Source organism: Corvus kubaryi, unplaced genomic scaffold (assembly GCF_017639235.1).
Source record: "Corvus kubaryi isolate FWS band 111438036 unplaced genomic scaffold, C.kubaryi_AGA036_p1.0 66, whole genome shotgun sequence".
Lineage (NCBI taxonomy): Eukaryota > Metazoa > Chordata > Aves > Passeriformes > Corvidae > Corvus > Corvus kubaryi.
This window is the reverse complement of record NW_024582054.1, coordinates 29,612,394-29,633,116: the sequence shown is the minus strand read 5'-3', so window position 1 is coordinate 29,633,116 and position 20,723 is coordinate 29,612,394. Positions and strand designations below refer to the sequence as shown.

The window sequence follows — 20,723 nt, the reverse complement described above, 5'->3', positions numbered from 1 at the left end:
TGGATTTTTAAGTCAATTTAAAGGTGATTTATATGTCAGGACTACCCAAGAAATATTAATAAAAATGGTTTGTCTGCAGGTTACACAGCTAAAGGCCTCAATGCAGTCAATACTGGAGCAGTGGACAGCATATGATGAAATTTATGCAGAAGTCAGCTTGATGACAACAAGATATTCATACTGCGTAGACCAGTGCAAACCTTCTGGGGAAGCAGCTTCATTGGAAGCTTTGAAAAAACAGGTCAAAACTCTCCAGGTAAAGTTGTCTTATTTCTGTACTTCCTTCTATGCCTTTAGGCAAACAAACTCCACTGAAAAAAAACCAGAAAAATTTATCTGAGCAACTTTTTCCTTATTATAATGACACTGAAGTTAGTGGATTACTAATTTTTTTTAACCTCCAGAGGCACTGAAGAGTACTTCTAGACTTCTTATTTTATGTAGCGCATGAGTGCAATTTAGGTACCAAGGTTCAAGAAAAAAGCACACCAAGTCCTCATACTCCTTTGCACCTTGTATTGATGCTGAGCCTGGCATTTCTGCTTCCTCCAGCACCAGTTCAGTTATTCTGTCATCCTCCAGAGAGCTGGAGTCTCCTGCACAGCCTCTGAATGAGTCAGAATGCCAGACATAGATGCTCTGGCTCATCCTGCTACTCTGCTTGGCTGTTAGAGAGTCCAAGTGGGGTGTCTGGAGTAGGCAGTCAGGCTTGCCCTGGGTCTGAACATTTCACAGCTCTGGCTAAAATCCCCTTACCTGGCTTTAAATGAGTGTTGAAAGGCTGTGCAAGCACTCCCTGTTTCCCTGTAAATAAGGCCTGATTTAGGGTTTTTTTGAGTTATATCAGAAGTGGGGCAGGAGAGACTGAGGCTGTGAATGCTGAGTGTGGGACTCTTGGCAGTAAACCCTGCACAAGTGCTTTCCACCCTCACCTGGGCTCATGTAATAAATTAAAAGGAACTGGGTACCTTCTTACCTCCTTCCTTCAACCACCCTGTTTACTTTGAACCTGGAGCAGTTCACAGATATGCTGTATTTAATTACCTGTATCAGGAGGGGGAAGATGCAGCTGAGTCAGGAGGTGTCAAACCAACTTTACTGCCAGTAGAAACAGTGGCTTAAAATAAAAGCATTTTGGTTTCTAGCAAATTCATTTATTCAAGGGTGTGGGTTTGCTAAATGAGCTTTTTTTCTTTAACAGCCAATAAATTATCTCAGTTTAAAATAGGTCTCCTGAGTGTTGTTTTTTTTTTAACTTGGACCATTTCACCTCTCTTAGCTTCCTAATTCTTAGGAACAGGTGTTATATTTTCTGCAAACATTTCAATCTGTGCTGCAGAAGTATGGCATTATTGCTGCCCTGTCCCTACCAATCTATAGGGGAAGTTACACTTCGGTCCTTTATTCCCACAATTAATTGCAACAATCCAATTTTCAGGCTCTTCAAGATGAATCAGAGAACAGTGAAGAAAGTTGGGCCAAGCTCCAGGCTGCTGCCAGTAACCTGAAGAAGAACTGCTCCCCCTCCTTTGCAGAGATTATTGACCAGAAGTGCACAGAAGCACACACTAGGTAAGCCTGCAAAAACAGACCCCAGTTATTAGTATTTAAAAAACCCAACTTTTTGAGGCAGGACTCGAACATCTGTCAGATTTTTAAATCTATACTGATGCAACTCACCTGTCTGAGAACACCTGTGTGAGGAGTAAAATCACAGAATCGTGGAATGGTTTGGGTTGGAAGGGATCTTAAAGATCATCCCATTCCAACCCCCCTGCCATGGGCAGGGACACCTTCCACCAGACCAGGTTTCTCCAAGCCCCATCCATCCTTGAACACTTCCAGGGATGGGGAACTTGGACCTTTTACCTGGATACCTTTTGTTTGATGGGTCCCACAGTAGCACAGTCCCTGTGCTATAGCAGCAGGTTTTCCAGGAACATGGGTGTGGCTGCAAAGCAACTCCCACAGGAATCCTATGACAAATCATATTCTGGAGGAGAACCTACTAGGAAAATGCTCTTAATCTTTTGGTATTTTGGCAGGTGGAACTCTGTAAATGAAGACATCACAGATCAGCTGCGGGCAGCACAGGCAGCTCTGCAGCTTTGGGAGCCCTTTGATGCTTTGTGCACTGAGACAGCAGCCAAGTTACAGCAGTACAGCCAGCAGTGTGCTCAGCTCTTGGATGCTCCCGTGCCAGAGGAGAACATGATAGAAACCCTGGAGCAGAGGATACAGGACATGAAGGTACATGAATAAGTTTCTGCTGCCCAGTACAAACCAAGATTTATTTTTGAGAAACAAGTCAAAAGAACACCACCAGTCCAGTCAGTGGAAAAGATAAAATCTGTGGGTTTCTTCCATGAATAGGCACCTTTGTATTTCCTTTGAACACTTTGACCAGATCCTGAGGCCAAACCAGAGTTAGCATATGATGAGAAGAGAGCAGAAAGGAGTCATATTCCATCCCTGCCCCTTTCTGCTCTACACAAAGAATCAGGCCTGTGTTAGAAGGAATCACTGAAAGAAAAACGATTTACTTTATGGGGCATTGCTTGGGAGGAGGGACAATATCTACTAGAACAATAGCTGGGGGAAAAAAAGCAGTTTTCCTGAGCGCAGGACAATCCTGAGGTCCTCCACAGCCTTCAAAATGTTTTTAATTGGATTTGGTACTGTGTTTTGGTCTGGTCTGATGAGTTCACAGATTCCTGAGCTTATTAGATTATTCTAAATGCTTTTGACTTTAGGCAAATGAGATCTCATGTTGAGACCACAGAGTACATTGGACTCTCTCAGGCAGCAAAGCTGTCATTAGGTTCTGACATTTTTGGTTTCTTCAGATTGCAATAAAGAAGTATAATAATCCTTAGGACAGAGCAGTGATTCATCCTGCTTTATGAATCTCTAGCCACGATTGGAAGAAGTCCAGAGTATTCCATTTTGCATGTGGCCTAATAAGAAGCTTTACATTACAAGAAAGAGAACTCATGTATATCTTTCTTTGTCAGAAAAATCTGACAGCAGCAAAGCCTAGACCAAAGCATTTTTACTTTCTTCTAATGGCTGTGACAGAAATTCACCAATATGTCAGCAAAAAGGAATTTCCTTTTCTGGAAATTTTTGGGGAGAATGTTATACCTACTAAGGAAGGCATGGCCTCCTGAATGCCATTAGCACTGTAGATCCTGTCCTGGTGTGTGTGGGTAGAATACATGGAATTTCTTGTGGGTTTTTTTAAGGGGTGAGTTAAAAGAATGGAGATCAGCGAAATGGTATATGAGTTATGTATAATATACATGTGCATTACAAAATTGTATTTTAATCCCTCTAATCTTTTCCTCTTTATATATCAGGAAAGATTATGGTTTTATGGATTTTTGTCACCACAAAAAATAAAAATAAAGTCCTATATAGAAAATAAGAAATCCAAATGGGTTATTAAACAGCTGGAGTGGTATTTTATAACATGATCCTTTCAAACAAAGGGGTCGAGAAGCGAGAGCCATTTTGCTTTTTAGAGAAATGTGTGTGCTCTTTGCTATTGATCAGAAGACAGCTCATTAGTCCCAGAAAAGACAGTACATAGTGGCTTAATTTCAGGGGGTTTCATGGCTAAAAGTAAATTTCACTTGTCAAAAAAAAGAAAAAAAATCAAGTACATTGAATGAGTCTAAAATTGTTCTTGTACTGCCTTTAGAGTATAAGTTTTTAGCATCTTTCTTAGTAAAGAGGAAAAAATAAAACCAAACCCATAGTCCTCAGTCACTAAGGGATCCAAAGTACTGGTATGTTTGTAACTAAATAGCATTCCTCATTTGCAGCATGGGCCAGTTCCTCCATCTGCTAGTGTACACACGTCTTGTAGAGAGGGATATTCTGATTTCCCTCCCTCTTTTCCTGTGGAGCAGTAGTATCCCACTGCCTGAAGTCACTGGTGTTCCATTGAACTTTGAACTGTGCCTTTCCCAGCACTGCACTCAGTGGATGCAATTCCCATTGTCCTCCAAGTAAAAGACTGAAGCTTTCACCATAGCTGAGTTTGGCTCCCAGATGGGATCAACAAAAAGAGTTTAGTTACAGCAACAAAAGATATCAAATGAAAGTGGCACATGAATGATGATCTGATTCATTTACTGACTTTTTTTTTCCTTTCCCCTTCTCTCATCAGAATTTACAGCATGGCCTTCAAAACATAGCAGGATGCCGAACCCAGATTTATTTGCAGGCTGACAGGATAAAACAGCAGGCTGGCACAGCTGCTGAAGCCATTCTGATGGAGAAGCTGCAGCCATTCCAGAGAGCAACCTATTTGGAAAAGATGTTGCAGAGGAAGTTGGATGAACTTCAGGTTTGTTTGGTTTTTTTTTAATATTAAATTAGCTGTCAGTGTGGGGTAGCTTCTTCACTAGAGCCCTGTGTGAGCCACATAGTTCATTAGAACAGTAAAGTTCTTGAATTGAAATTTCAATTAAATAAAACTCAGAGGATAATCAACTATATAAAGAAATAATACATGAAGCCAGAGTGACAGGTGAAGGATTTCACCCTTACCTGCTTGTGTTGCTCTTAACAGCCTTTGTAAGTGGGCCTATTATCCCCAGGACCCTCAGATGATTAAAGATTAGGAAAAGTATTTATATTTTTTTAACACTGAAGTAAGTTGTAAACGTTCTCAGCTCTGCCTTGAGCAAAACATATGGCCTTCAGTTTTCCTTGGTAAGAGTTCATGTAGTGAACATAAAACCAAACAGAAAACTGTGGCATTTGATGTAATTCTGAGGACCAGATTCACATTCCTGTTCAGGCCAAGTGGGGAGAGACCTGGATCCAGGAGCCCTGCTCAGAGGAGTGAAGAATTGACTTCTCCTCTGCACAGGTATTCCTGAGAAAACTTCCAAGCAAATGTACTGCTGAACATTTGCTGGTGTAGAATTAGTCTGTTCCTATGGAAAAAGTCTGGTTTCAATGAATTATTCTATTTTAAAGTAAACCCAAATTCATCAAGAAATTTGAAGCCAGCTCTATTTTGTGACTTCATCCACCAGCAGAGTTAAGGGCTGGAAGCCAGAAATCTTTGTGAAGATAACAGGTTTCTCATATTCCCTGTGAGCTTCACGCTGCATGAGAAAATGCATTTCTGGGTAGTCATTTTCTCTGGTGTAACCCTGTAGTATTACCACAGTAATCTCTCTCCACACACCAGCTTTTGCCATTCATCCCTTGTAAAACTTTTGTTGTGTAAGAGTTCTCAGAGATGTGGAGTTTAATTCTGGAAAGAAAGAAAAAGCTTTCCCAGTGCTGTTCTGCTAAAGGAAAGTTGCATTCCAGCCCTACTGATTTCTCCACAGAGCTCATGTAAGCTGCACAGCCTTGGCTGTGTGGGGACATGGGAGCAGGCCTTGTGTGTACTTCAAAGGAAGCTCATTTTCACAAGTTTCTCCCCTCTGATAGCTGAGTTTTGACTTTCCAATTCCACAATAAGCTAAACAGCACAAAGCCACAAAAGGTATCACAAACCCCTATTCCTTTCAGACAATTGTCTCAGGATTTTGAGATTCTGTTTCTTGCTCTCTCCTTTGGGTTAAATTTTCCCCTTGTCCAGTTGAAAAATGGAAAAAGGTTCAATAGCGAGTTAGAAATACATTGGAATTTAGGTTTAACATCTGTTTGTTTTCCTGATAATACTGCCTGTTGCTCCTTTTCTTATACTGAATAAGTGTATTAAATAATAATTAACATACATTTTCAATATTCACCCCAGTTCAATCTTCTACAACTGGAGGATTTCAACAACTGCCTTGAAACACTGGAGGGTTGTGTCAAGAATTGCACAGACACTTTTGATAGTCTCTGTCTAGAGGAAGGAGACAACTCAGAATTGCTCATGGTATGTTTGCATTCCCAAATACAAAAAGATACTACTCAGCTCTTGCCCCAGTACAAGATGCTCATTGTGTCCTGAATGTCACACTTGCAGCACTTCCATCAGAGTAACTATTATTCAGCCAAAACACAAAAAGCAATGATTTAAAAGTTTAGAAACTCTAGATCTGCATTGCAGGCCAAATGCCTGCATGGAAGGGAGGAAAATCACCCAGATTTGGGGGTGATGGGAGATCTTCTTCCCCAGCTTTGCTCTGGAGCTACCCTGTTTCCCTTAATTTAGGGAACAAAGTAAATCTGGAAGTACCAGGTCTTGAGTATCTGTTCAGTACTGTTGGAAAAGTGAGCCTTGTGTAAAAGAATGACAACTTTTCTGTTTCCTGTGTTTTTTTGAAGTTAACACAGGAATGTTGGGGATTTTCATGTTAGTGTTTTGGAGAAAAAGCTTCTATATTTCTCTGACATGAAAGAAAGGCAGTATTTTTTTGCAATAATTTATTTTTTCTTTACTTCCAGAATCAGACACTGGAGCTTGCTGCACTTTCTCCAAGCATAGAGAGTTTGAATGAAGCAAGCATAAAGCTGCCACTCAGTGACTTCACCATGAAGAAAATGCAGAACCTGACTCGGCAGTGGAGTCAGAAAACAGCAGCTGCTCTGGAATGTTGCAGGTCTGAAAGGCAAACAAAAGAAATCACTAGTAATAATTTCCTTTTCTGTGAGAAAATTGAAAACCAAGTTAAAAGTACTGGAAGTCTTGCAGTCTCTTCTCAGCTTTCTCAGGGGCTTGCCAGGTGGAATTCTGCCCTTTCAGTTTACTTGGTTTTTCAGTGGCTATTTGTATTCCAAGTCACTTGAAGCAAGAGCCTGGATGTTCATAGGGAAAGAAGGGAGCAAAGTGCCAAGTGAAACCTCCCACTATGTTAATGTTATTAACTACCACATTAGACCATCTGTAAATATACCCAGAAAAACAATCATCACAACAGTTTCTGGTTATTTGTTTTGTTTTACAGTATGCTTGAGGGAACTCAAAATGATGAGAAGAAATTCTTTCAGAAATGTGAGAAGTGGATGAAATTCCTAGAAAAAATGAAAGAAGCCTTAAAAACTGATATTCCAGGACGGTTTGAAGAACTGCAAGAGCAACAGAGAGTATATGAGGTAAAGCTAACTCTAAAAATGGAAGCAGCATCTTGAATGATGAAGGCAGGGGGAAATCACTAGAAAATGCTCTGCATTTTGAAATTGGATCTGGGCAGGATTTTACAGAGCATTTCACTCTTGAAATGCCTATTAAGAGTAAAACTCTGAAACATGAAAATCCTTTTCCAGAATGGACAGATCCCTTTTTTCAGGGATCAGACCTTCAGGAGAGATCTTCAAGTGTTGTGTCATGGTAGTCCTAAATTTCTCCAGCCCTGAGGTGTATTTCTCTGCCTGTCCCAGAGCACTGGAGCCTGTGGCAACTAACTGGATAGTTTGCTGGAGACCTGGCAGCAATCTTAACAGTTTCTGGAAGAAATGCATTTAAAATAGTGCTTTTGCAGCAAATTTCTGGTTTGACCAGGTACTAGATTTTGGTGGAAATCTGTCTTTGCTGGCATTTTCCCAAACACTTGCTGTTTGTTTTAAAGAGACAGTGCTTCACATTCGTTCAGAGGAGGTGGTACAGTGCACGCTAGCAATGGAAAAATAACCAAAACACAGAAAAGAAAAATTATTTGGTAAATGCTAAAACATCATGAGCTGTTGAGGTGAACCTCATTCCATGAACCACAGCTTCACACTACCCAAAGTACTGAGGCTATTCCCACAGGGTGTTTAGTCCCTGCACGTTAGTGATGTTCATTAGGGCCCACAAAAAGTTATTTTCTTTTTACTTAGACCTCTCCAAATCAATTCATTCATTGTAATGAAACAGCATATAGAATGAACTGTTGCTCATTGTGATAAAGAGTAAATTCACCCTTAGATGGTGGCCTTTTTATATGTTTTCTAAAGACTTCTGTCTAGATTGAATTTCTCATTAATGAGTCAAAAAACTTCAGGTTTCAGATCTGTCTCATCCAGCTCATGGTGGGTTCTGCTATCACATATGTGCTAATTCCTTCTGGTATTCAAAAAGTGTGGACTCCCAGGGTGCATTTGGCACTAGCAATGGAAAGTAATAGAATTTTCAGCATTTACAATTAAATAAATGCTGTCACTTTAGAGGAACAGAAGCAGCTTTCATCAGCAAAAGTTGTTCACTGAATAGTTAAAACTTGTTCTCTTGGTATTTTCAGATACTGCAGACTGAGATTTCCATAAATCAGCAGACATTTAATTCTATCATAGAAAAAGTTCTACTCTCCTTGGAATCAGGAGAAGGAGAGAAAAGGTACTTTATTTGATTTTCTCCTTGAGATCTTGGTAGTTCAGTGAATATGTTGTCTTCCTTGAAATCAGAATTGAATCTTTGCTCTTACAAGGACATAAACCCGAATTCTTGGCTGAGTTCACTCTTTAAATGACCACCTGCCATATTTTGCAAAAGCATGAGGAGGTGTAGTGAGAGAGAAACATAGGTGCCCTGGCCAGACTGCATTTGGGATTGTACCTGGCTGGGCTGAAAACAAAAATAATTGCTCCTGACCAGGAGTCTTTTGTTGTGTACCTGTGGTTGAGAAGCTGCCTTCCCACAGAGCATAATGAGGATGCTGCGTATGAAGGATCCTTTCCCTCTTCCTGGACCTCTCTGCTTCTCAGAGTGCAGAGGTGTGGACTATCCACATTGCCCTTGGCACACGTGGCAGGGCATTGAGCCACTGGCCATGAAACCCAAAACATATGGTGCCTAAACCTGTTTTTTATCAGTATGATCTTACACTTTCCTCTTAAACAATGTAGCGTGAGAAACAGCAGGTAATGTTTGTGAGCAGAGGGTCAGGTGTTTGGGGTGAACACATTCTCCTCCCTGCCAGAGCTGGCTGCTTCCAGAGACTTGGCAGGACAGTGTGTGTGCTCCCCTCAGACATGGCAGTATGAAATCCATAGCTTGGCTTAAAACTGCCAGGGAGGGTAGGGCTAAACTAAGCTGCTCTGCTGGATTTTTGGCTTGGAACTACCCCCACAAAGGCAGGGGTTTGTATAAGAGTGAATCAGGGACCATGGCCTCCTGCAGAGAAGGATGGGTTTGCCTTAATCAACTAGCCAGATCTGCTGGATCATCTGACCATGTTGTAAAAGACAACAAAATAACTATTTAAATGGGTTCAATAAATACACAGTTTTCCATTGTGCAGATCAATTTTGCAGCGAAATCAGTGACCTTGTCTCACTTTCATTGACCTTTTTGTTCTTCAGAGAAGTGTTTAGTGCATATTGTGTCTGATTGCTGTACTGTGTATGTTACTGTACTACAGTTGCAAGATTGACCTGCCTTACCCTTTTTTGTATCACGTAAAATGTTGTTTGGATTGCTTAAAAGATAGAATACAGAGAGCAGGGCTGAGCTTACAGCTGCAAAGAGCTTCCTTGCATTGCTGGGTATTATAATTGGAAAACAACTTCACAAATGGAGAGCCATCACAATTACTGTAATATGCAGCCTTGAGATCAAAATTAATTAACAGCCCTTGTAATTTTCAGGACAGAGTTTATTTCCAAGCTCACGTTGCTGAAAGAGCAGTGGCAGAATGTTATCCGGATGGTTCAGCAGAGGAAGAAAGATATCGATGGACTTGTGAGCCAGTGGCAGCTCTTCAGGAGTTCCCTGCAGAGCCTCAACAGATTCCTGGATGACACAGACAGCTTCCTTGCAGCTGTGAAGAGCCAGGACTGTTACAGCCTTTACCAGCTTAGAAATGTAATTCACGATTTCAAGGTACAGTGTTTATTTCTTATAAATCTAAAATATGTGGGTTTTTTTCTCTCAGACTGAAACAGCTTCTGTCCAGGAAGGTAAAAAGCTTTAAAATAGCACACTTTCTTGGGGAAAAAATGGTTGCTGACACCTTTTTCTTAAAGCTGAGCACAGATAAGAAAAAAGTGACATTGCAAAAGGCTCATTATACTCAAGAACTGCTTGATCAGCATTGCCATTTAGTAGCCTTGCATGCTCTAAAAATCTTATGGATATGAAAATGGAAATTCCGGGTGCCAGAAGATGAGACAGACACCCTAGCCAGCAGGTAACTCCGAGGTCTGTGTGCATCTTACTGACATTACTGCTGAATTCAGGCCTTTTAGTTTGCCTCGAGGAAGGTACTTATGTGGTAAGACAGGCCATATAGGTCCTGTGTGTGCAGGGATGGGCAGGAGATGCCAGAAATAAAGGATAAAACACTTGCAAGGGAGTCTGTTTACTCCAGGATACACAGGCCTGGTCAGCAGTTTTCAGGACAGTAAGTTCTGCATTCTACATGCAGTGGAAAAAAATATTTTCCTTTGTTAATTTTGGATATTTCGGTCTTCCATTTAACTGTGCACCTCTTTGTTTTATAGGAAGGTAGAAACAAGCAGTGAACTTGATGGTTTCTTTTAAAATCATATTATTGAATGCCATTTTCACAGTCCAAGATTTATACTGTGTACCCACATACCTAGTGTTGATGGATTAACATATTACCAGTATTCCATTTGGTGCTTGCCCTATTTATTTCATCTTTATTTCTACCTGCTGTGTAAAGGTGATTTTTAGAAGATTTTACAACTTGGTGCTTATGCTTTTCCTTAGGGAGAAAAGCCAAAAAGTCTTCTCCCTCCTACTCCAAATTGCCATTTTCCTCCTGCTGCTGTTCTACAGAAAGAAGCTCTGATTATATCTCCTTGTGTTAGAGATCAATTTGTTATGGACAAATTATTATTGATGGCTTACTTCACTTGGAGTATGTAATGATTAACAGAGCTGTTGTCTCTGAAAAAATTAGCCTAAGATGTCGATGCTAGAGTTGCTCACAGAACTGAGATTGTATTTTTTGTTCTGAGTAACTCATACAACTGAATTTCCATCTTTTTTTGACTGCTGCCATATTTTACCATATAGATTCAGTCTGGGAAATGGTATTGTAGAGTTTTATAAATCAAAATAGCAGAGAAAATACGATTTTTCTGAAATCAAAGAAGCAGGTAGGAGAAGATCTATTGATTACTCGTCCATGAATGTTAACAAAGTAGCATCTTGTGAGTAATCTTCCCAAGTGAAATACTGGTAAAGCACTTCTGTAACTTTCTAAGAACCACTTAGAAAGTTAATTTTTTTTTTGTCTTTTCAAGAGTAAGGCAGTGATCCTTCAGAGGTGGCAAGCCATGTACACCTTGGTCATCGATGTCGGGGAGAAGCTGCGCACAGTCTCCGATCCCGAGACCAGCGCTGCTCTCCAGGAGGAGCTCAGCCAGTTACAGCAGCGCTGGGGGAAAACCCAGGCCCTGCTGGAGAAGAAGAAGATGCAGTTCAGTGGCACCCTGCAGGTAGATGATGCCCCCCCCACCTGCTGCTCTGGCATTGGGTCTCAAGAATTTCCCTGTCCTACCATCTCCAGGGCTGAGCTGCTGCTCGCTGCGGGAGCACTCTGAGGGAAGTGCCTGTCATGTGTCATCAGGGCTTGTGGGAAGCTAAAACTGTGGTCCCCTGATTCTCCAAAGCAAATTGAGTTGGTTTCCATTTCTTGGAACATTGGATGTTCCTGCTTTGATTGTTCTCATGCTCCCCATGGCCTGGAGCTCATGCCTGCTTTGGGCTGTGAAGCTAAAATTTAGCTTAGAGTTAATGTGATTTGTTCCTCCTCACGTTGCTGAACATGTAAACAGAAGGGCCAGTCATATTTATTTTGTTAGAGCATTGAATTGGCTTTCATGGCTAAGTAGTACATTAGGTGTGTCTCAAAATACTGTCGGTGATAAAACCCCCAGTGCAAAACCCATGCTTAAAGCCTCTCGGGTTGAACAAAACAAAATGAGCAGAAATGCTCTCTCAGGCAAGCCTTAAACAGGAGAGGCTTGAAGTTCTGTTAAGCCAAGCACCATCTCCTTGTGGGTGGCACTATGTATCAGAAAAAAAATTCAAAAAACTAGAGCGCATGATTGATTATTTCAGTGGGTTGAAGATGCTATTTTGTTACATATCCATGTGGTTTGGTATGTCCTCACCTTTTATACTTCCTTGGGTCTCCTTGACCAGACTTGTGACCGCTTTGAAAAGCAAACCAAGGAACTGGAAAGCAGATTGCAAGCGCTAAAGGAGAAAGTAAAAGATCCACTCCCTGTTGAACATGAAGAGCTCCACAAAGCCAAGGAACATATTAAGGTATGAACAGCCATATTGTATTTAAATTTGCACAACACCTCATCCCTGTAAAATCAGTTTTCCCTCTTACCTGCTCTTCAGTGACACTGAATTTCTCTTCTTTACACCATCCTGATTGCTGCTAATCTCCGAAATCCAGCTGGCCAATAAGATTATGAGTAGTAGTAGTGTTTGGATTTTTTTTCCTGCTTCTGTTCCTTTTACAATCTGAATTTATAAAATAAGTAGTTTCTCAAACAAAAGGGAAAAAGCTCCCTTCTCTCAGCTCAGTTGGCTGCTATCCCTATGACTGAATCTCCCTTTTTGTTTCCCAGTCCATTTTGCACATGGAGTTCCTCAGGCAAGAGACCTTGTAATTCTGCAAAGCACCATACATACCTGCAGGATCTGGGAATAATTAAAGAGAAGGAAAATTAAGAGTAAGGGAGTGGCAAAATTCCTTGCAGCCCATAGTGCACCATGAAAATTAAATGGCAAGAAAACCATTTCCAAGGGATGGGAGACATTTTGTCTGGAGTGGTCAGTCTTTCATCATCCTTTTATGAAGTGAATTGTTGACCTATGTAGTGGGAACAAATAAGCTTATTAACAAGCCAAGGCTTTGAACTCATTATCAGCTGTCTGAAATCTGCTTTGTGAGTGCTGGCTGCCTTTCCCACAGCAGCAGCCTTGCTGTAGCCCTGAATTATTTGTGAGATGGGAGCACACAGCTTCTGCCTCTTATCCCAGCAAGAGAAATTCAGCTGTAGAGGCATCAGGGTCAGACAGTGCCAGTGCAAGTGCTGCTAGCAGGTGTCATAGTACAATAAAGGACTAAAATGGCATGGGAGAGAAGGGACCTCCTTTCCTCTCCCTGCTTTTCACTTCTATATGGAATAAAGCTATTTTTCTTTCGGTCCTGGACCTTATATGAGGCTAGCAAAGTCCCATGAAATTCCATAGATAGGTCTGTTAATGCAGGGATTTGTCCCTTGTTAGGAGATATAACTTCATGTGTGTACATCTGTAGGAGTACTGTGATCTCAGGTAAATTTTAGTAAGGTTTGTTTGGTTTTTTCCTCTAGTGTTGAAGCTGGGTCCAAGACCTGTGAAAATCCCACAGGGCTTAGACCCAGCACACTTCTGACACAAACACTCACAGGTTTTTTTCCCTTTAAAAATAAGACAAACTTATTATTCTCTCTAGAAGGTTTTTTTTGTTTGATGAACCAGTGACCCTTCCCAGCATTTTGCAGAATGGGACCTAGGACCTTGTGTGTAGAGTGTCATATTCCCTAGCTGCACGCAGTGGTACCTCTGCCTTTTTGGTGACAATTATAACAGTGTTAAGAAAAATATGTAACTCACAATAAAGAGAAAGGGGAGCTGGGGGAGCAAAGCAGAAAAGAGAGCCTGTTTTCTGTGAACAAGCAGTTTAAAAGCTCCACATTCCTGACAAATCTGAGGAAGTGCCTATGAAATCATTCACTAGAGAAGGGAACTGATTTCATTTCTTTCTGTGTTTAGAAAAATAACCTGTAACTGGAGCAAATGCAGGTGGAAAGCAACTTGTCCAAAATAATTATAACAGGAAAGAAGGAAACCCTGAAGAAGCAGGCATGTGCCAGCCTGGGTGTGAGACCCCAAAAGCTGCCCTGGAGCATGGGGAGCTGCGGGGGCCAAGTTGCGTTCTGGCACTTTGGGATGCAGTGATGGTACCAGTAGATCAGCTGGGGCACTGCCATGGGTTCCAGTGGGCTCCAGTGGGTTCTGGTGGGGGTGCAGTGGGGTTCCAGTGGTCTCCCGGGGACCCTGGCCAGCCCAGCCCCACTGGAGAGCACGGCACAGGCGGCTGCACATTCCCTGCTCTCCTCCCCCACAGGCCAGGCAGGGGATTAGCGAGCAGGTTTGGAAAGCCGAGGAGCTTAGTGCCAAGGCTTGTGCCGGGTGCGTTTCCATGCAGGAGCTGGAGCAGTCGCTGGCAGACTGGGCCCACGACATGAAGGAGCTGCAGGCCATGAAGGCGGAGCTGGCGCACCTCATCCTCACCGAGGACATGATGGTGCTCAAGGAGCAAGTGGAACATTTGCACAGGCAGTGGGAAGAGCTCTGCTTGCGGGTAAGTCTTCGCCTCCTCGGGGGTTTGTAGCGGGATGATATCCATGGGGCCTGGCAGGGAAGGGGGAGCGAGAGTCAGCACAGGGGCTCTCCTGGGCTCTGCTCACTTTGGCAGTTCTGGGTGGGAGTGGGACTGCTCCTGGCGCAGCTGACTCAGGATGGAGCTCACCCTTTGTGTCCTGGACTGGCTGCTGAGGGTTTTGTTGCAAACCCTTTGTAAGAAGGGAGTGTGGAACTGCACAGAGCCCAGATGCAGCTGTTTACTGGAATAGGTGCCTTTGTTCCGGGCTGGGAGGGAGGGCTGGGGGGAGGGATGAGCACAGGAATTGCCAGAGGGCATGGAGCAGGCAAAGGAAGAGGGAAGTTAAAATGCCAGCAGAAAGAAAAATGTGTTTAAATGCTGACTCTTTTGTCAGTATTTAAACACATTGAGAACTTGTCTTTTTTGTAGCAGTAAAATGCTGTGAAACATTTACATTCTTTGTGGCTTGTTGCTGTATTACATTTAATTTAGTGTTGCGTGTCAAATTGCTGGGGAACATTTACAGCAAAGTCACATGGACTTGATTCATTAGGTTATTATGCAGTTTGAATGTGTGTTTACTTTGCCCTCTTAACAGGATCGGAAGAGTTTACTGGGTCTTAAGTTACTCTGGGGGGCTCTGCACACCAGCAAGCCAAAAACTCTTGCCTCTCTTTACTCACAAGTAAATAGCTTTTATTTTACAGTTTGTAAAGAAGTATTGAAGCCAGTTAGTATTTTCTTTCTAACCCTTACACAGGCAGAGGTAAAGCAGTCTTGGTAGGGATGTTGTCAGAGTAATGAACAGCTGTGCTTCTTTCACAAACTGTGTTGTGATGAAACAGTTATTTGGGTTAATTTTTTTCTTGCATTGCAATGAGAAAGAAGAATTTCATCTCTTTGCCTTAAACTGGACAGTTGTTCTACAACCAATGTTTTCTCTGTTATTTTTTCTGAACTGTGAAAAAAATTCCAGAGACATCCTCTCCCCTCCTGAGAAATACAAGCCATTATTTTTTAAATGAAAATGCCTGAACCATTTTCCTAGTGGAAATCTGTAGTTAAGCCTATAAATGAGAGAACTTAGTTGTTTTTCATTTTTTTGGTGAGCTGCTGAAGCCTGCTGTACCCTCTGTGTTGAATAGCTCTGAAAATTAAGCTGTTTTTTATATATGCTCCACTACAGTTTATCCAAGTAGTAATTTCCTGTAGTAATTTAAGTTCAGATTTTATTCAAAATTTCCATTTTAATTTCCTGAGGGAACAATGTTTAGTTAAGTCTGTCTTGGTGGGAGGACAGAGGTGACAGTAATGTGACTGTGTTAGGCTGACAAAATCTGTAGTGGGAAGAATCTGTTCAGTGCTGCAGTGGAGGGAGGTCCTGAAATGTTCGCACAGCCCTAATGAGCCTCAGGAGAGCCCACACCAATGCTCACAACAGGGTAGGAAAGCAGACTTTATCAGCTCTGTTGTTGGCATGACTGCTTCGTTTTGGATAACAAATCAGAGTCAAGATGTATTGTGTGGAGGAAAGTCTGCAGAATAAATGCAGGGAGGTGAAAGAGCAGGAGCGGCTGCAGCTGTCACGGCCACGGCCCTGGGGCAGCCAGATGCCTGTGCTCAACTGGGCAGGGGCAGACACGAGGAGGGAGCAGATGCACTCAAGGGATTAGCATTTACAGAGCTTCCCTTGCAAGGTGCATGTAGGTCACAGATTTAACCATTCATCCCGGCCAGCGTCCCATTGGGCCTTGATGTTATTGTAGCCTTCTTTGGGAATGCACATGATGCTCACAGTGTGGGTGCAAAATGGGGATGGTACTAGGGCAGCTGGGCAGAGGAGAAAGTGCTCAAAGCAATGGCTCGAAGGGTTCATGTTCCTAGAAGCTTGTCTGGGATTTTTTGGATCATTCCTGCTTTTTACCGCCAGCCTGTATTGCTTAGCCAGCCAAAAGGTGCTTCTTGCACTTAAAATCCTGCCTTGCCCTGTGCTTAGCAGAAAAAAATGGAGTCCGAATGCTGTCAGGATTTAGTGATTGTTTTGCTGACAAGCATAGTCTGTTCTTCCACTGACCAAACAAACCCATCTCCACACATGGGAGATGCTGCAAGGGGTAAGGAAGGATGAAGGTTCACCCTCCAGACCTCTGAGGCTGAGGGTACAAGGGAGTATCCCAGAGCAGAGACACTCTTAGAAACTTTTTGAGGTCCCTGTCATCTCCAGACTTCTTCCTATGGGAAATTTTGGAGACCATTTCCCTGTGTCCCAAGACAGTGCTTTCATCCTCATCTCTTGGCTTAGATTGTCATAAAGGATTCAGAAATCACTCTCACCTCTCCATGCCATCCTTGAAAACAAGTCAGAATTTAAAGAACAAAAGCAATATAGTGGGAGATGGCTTGATGCCGTCTGTTTTGATCCTGGTGTTACAAGGAGCTGGTCTTACTTCCACACTACACACTTAAACTTCACTGGGGGTTACAAAATAATGTTAGAGATTAGTCTAGAAGGATCAGTAATGGAATTTCCAGGAGTCATATGCTGTGGTGTATAAAGTGCACGTGAGATGTGAAGAAGGAATGTTGCCTGCCATGGGGTGATATCTAGAATGGCCATTTACAGCCAAGACAAGCAAAATGTTATACACAGTCTTTAGACAAAGTTTATTGGTGAGAGTGAGGGGTTACTTGCTTTTCTTGCTTCGTTAGAGCTTGAACCATTTTTCACTTCCTTTGTCCCATATATCTTAGTGCAGGAATCCGTCAAGGTAAATAAATCAATACATATTTAAGAGCCCTAGGCTAGAGATAGGTGCTATTAGCTAGTTAGAAGAGTGACCCTGATTCTTTCTGAGGTATTGGAGCAATGATAATAACTCTGCTTTTTCAGGCAGTGTCAGACCTTAATTTCCCTATCTAGACAATGTGTTTATCCATCCTGGAAAATGTATTTTTGATGGGGGGAAAAAAATCCATAGTTTTCAATGAAAAGGATAGATTCTTGATGCTGATTTTTTGGAATTTCTCCCATTACTGGTGGGCAAATGGAAAGAAAAAGAGGGAGGCTTTTATAGAAATAAAATAATTGCAGTCACTAGGTGCGAAGTTCCTCTTAGAGTGGCAGAAAAAGAACTTACCTAGGTGTTATTTCTCTCGTATTATATATGGGGCCATGCTAAACAGTATGTACTAATTATGTATTTTATATTCCTTCTGTGTTTGACATTTTCAGAATTTCACTGAGTAGTATTTAAATAGTTATATAAGCACATTATTTATAAAGCTGTCACTCAGTTTCATTCTTCTGAGGGAAGAGAATCTGATATTTGCTAGTCAGCTTTTTACCCTGCTATCCAAAATAAGATGTAATAACAATCTGCTTTCTGGTTTTGAAAAGGAAAGTAGAATACTTGATAACTGCTCCTGCAAAATGGAATAAGATCAAATGCAGACTAGGAATTAGAAGGCTCATAATTGCTGGTTTCCAGCCTGAGAAAACTGTTGCTAGAATTGAATGTGTGTGCTTTTCCATAGGTGTCCCTGCGGAAGCAGGAGATCGAGGACAGGCTCAATGCCTGGATCGTGTTCAATGAGAAGAATAAGGAGCTGTGCTCCTGGCTGGTACAGATGGAAAGCAAAGTGTTGCAGACTGCAGATGTTAGCATTGAAGACATGATAGACAAATTGCAGAAGGTAAGTGGTAATACTGTTTTTCTTTGATTGCAGTCAGGTAACTCATTATAGAGGCACCATTCCTCATGTATTCCTTGCTTCTTGGAAAGAAGGAATACAGACTTCACATATAGGCTTTTGTGAGATGAGCTTTTCTATCATTAGCTTTCCTTGGTGTTCAGACTTGGAAAGACTTAAAGCAGAACAGAAATGCCACCTGACTGCATTTAGTCATGGAGTGTGATGTGTGTGAGCTGGTGTTTTGGGGCACATGTGAACACCCAGCACTGCTCAGAGTGGTGTCCTGGGAGCAGCTCACTGCTCTCACCACCTCCATCATCTACACAGCTGGTAGGCAGAGGGCAAAAAGATTGAAGGATGGGGTGGGTCTTATGCCAGGTGAACAAGAAGTTACCACAACCAAAAATAAAACCTAATTCTGCCCCTTCCCCTGTGGTAGTTGGTGCTTCCTAATACTTCTGTATTAGTTTCATTTTAAAGAAGACCATTATTGTACTCCCCATGGCTAAAATGTCTCAGTATCTAATCCCAGATCTCCTCTGGATAAGAATACCAGGAAAATAAAGCCGTCCTAGACCTGAATTTGGGTTCTTTTGAGGTAGCTTCATTGAAAAATTACATTAAATCAGGAAAACGAGATAAAATTAGAACATTAAATTGCTATTTTTGGGAATACTTACTCCTGGCACTTGTAAGTCTTTAAGCTGCTTATTTTTTCATAGATTGTGAGAGGGCTTCTTCATTGATGTTTTCTTTTTGTTTTAAGTGAGAGTTCTATATGCTAATATAGAAACCTCAGCCAAATCTGACTTCACATCACACGTGTGGGAAAAGAAACTGTTTTGTTTTGGTATTATTGTTTTGTTTTGCCCTGTAATTAAAGCAGCGTTTGTGTATGTTTATCAGGACTGCATGGAAGAAATAAACCTGTTCAGTGAAAATAAGCTTCACTTGAAACAAATGGGTGATCAGCTAATCAAGACTAGCAACAAGAGCCGAGTTGCAGAAATAGATGATAAACTCAACAAAATCAATGATCGCTGGCAGCACCTCTTTGATGTCATTGGAGCAAGGTAAGAAAATTATTTTCAATGTTTTGTGTGAGGTAAAAGTCAGAGGCTTGTGTCCTCGACCATCAGAAACAGAGTGATACGACTTTTCAGTTAAGTTGGAATTTTTTATTGAGAGTCAGGCTGAAGGGAATGGTTTTTGTTGTAACTTATTGCTGTATTATGACCTCAAATGTCTTAATTTATCCAATGGTAGAGGGCAGGGTGTAAGAATTCATATAAAATATCATTTTTATGAGGGGAGCATTGTAAAAGGAGGAGTCAAAGTAATCTCTCTGTTGCATGTGTTGAATTACAACTTAACTTTAAGGCAGTATGGTATGAGTTCATTTAGGCTTTTTAGGAGAGCCTCCTATTTTAACACAAGCCTCTCTTTCACCCTATGTGTGAATGCACAGAATTTAGGAATAGAGTCTATTCTGTCTCTGTAGACAGATTTATATAATGATAATGTTCCTTTTTTACATTCAAAAGTGTTTGAAATTTCATTTAATACCAGTGCTATTTCTTTACTCAGTCTCCCTCCTAAAAACAGCTGAAAGACCGCATGAGTTTCTTTTAAATTCAGGATCTTCTGTATGATGGTGAAGTAGAAAATACTATCAGCTGAAATTAAAACAAAAACCTGCATAGCCTAGGCAACGACCTCTTCTTAATGGATTAAGCATCTTCATTATACTTGGCAGAGTTAAGAACATCATGATCATTTCAATATTAGCCTTACTGAGATGATCCCATTTCATTATTATCTCTGAGTTTCTGCCACAGCTTGGGAGAAGGATGCTGGGCTGGTCTCACCTCCTGCTGAGTTTATTAGTAATCCAGAAATAATAAAGCTAACACCAAATTAGTATTGGTCTCAACTTCCCTCCCAAGGTTTTGTTCTGCCTGTGATCCCCCTCTCTGGACTCTCAGCAGCTCTGTTGCTCAGTTAAATTTGGGACAGATAATGAAGGTGGTTGTGCTGTGACAGTGTAGTGCTAAGTGTGCTGGGCCTTAATCAGGAATGAGATCTGAATTAATGGTGACACACGAGACGTGAATGATTAAGCAGAAGCTGCCTTCTTAAGGTCTGACACTGCAGATAGACTTGCAATGGATGTCTCAAGGTGTCTTTGTTTTTAATCTGGTGTAAGAAAGCAAGATTCACTTTAGAAATAGCACTTTTTCTGTTCTCACCTGATACTACTGTGTCACTTTTACAGCACTTCTATAATAATTTTTTGTTCCGTGTGTTGGTGTTGAATTGCAGCAGTTTTTAAATGCAGATTAAAATGCACTGTTTTAAAAGCATGGCACATTTCTGGTAATCTTTAGGAAAATATGCCAAAGAACTAATGGGGCATTTAGAGAGATACCTGGCAAACTTACTCTCATACCCTGTGACAAGGACTTCTTTGTCTACCTGCTATGCCTCAAATGTTCACCTTCAGGCAAGTGTACAGTGGTGCTTTGAGGTACATTAATGTGGGTTTGTCTAGAGCATCAACAAGGCTCCCAGTATTTGGTATCTAAGTGGATATTGCAGCTACTGGGGAATGGGTGTGATGCTTTATGATTGTTCCTGTGTTCTTAATTCTGAATTGTCTGTAATATGCCAGTTTCTGCTTGTGATTTCCACCAACTTGGTGCTCAGGACAAGGCTAATGAACTGGAAGGGCCT

General features: G+C 41.5%; 1 protein-coding gene across 4 annotated transcripts in view; it reads left to right on the top strand.

Moving 5' to 3' along the window:
• Positions 1-20,723, top strand: part of SYNE2 (spectrin repeat containing nuclear envelope protein 2) — a 158,029-nt gene that overhangs the window by 107,936 nt on the left and 29,370 nt on the right. For all 4 annotated transcript variants that reach the window (XR_006019356.1, XM_042047759.1, XM_042047760.1 and 1 more), the window contains exons 87-100: positions 80-256; positions 1,439-1,572; positions 2,046-2,250; positions 4,175-4,354; positions 5,768-5,893; positions 6,406-6,560; positions 6,906-7,053; positions 8,178-8,272; positions 9,523-9,757; positions 11,149-11,343; positions 12,053-12,178; positions 14,121-14,276; positions 17,832-17,990; positions 18,897-19,063. Coding sequence is in view for 3 of the 4 variants with exons in the window: in XM_042047759.1 (XP_041903693.1) it covers positions 80-256; positions 1,439-1,572; positions 2,046-2,250; positions 4,175-4,354; positions 5,768-5,893; positions 6,406-6,560; positions 6,906-7,053; positions 8,178-8,272; positions 9,523-9,757; positions 11,149-11,343; positions 12,053-12,178; positions 14,121-14,276; positions 17,832-17,990; positions 18,897-19,063 (2,258 nt within the window). In the remaining variant the exon portion in view is untranslated. The remainder of the gene's footprint in view (positions 1-79; positions 257-1,438; positions 1,573-2,045; positions 2,251-4,174; positions 4,355-5,767; positions 5,894-6,405; positions 6,561-6,905; positions 7,054-8,177; positions 8,273-9,522; positions 9,758-11,148; positions 11,344-12,052; positions 12,179-14,120; positions 14,277-17,831; positions 17,991-18,896; positions 19,064-20,723) is intronic.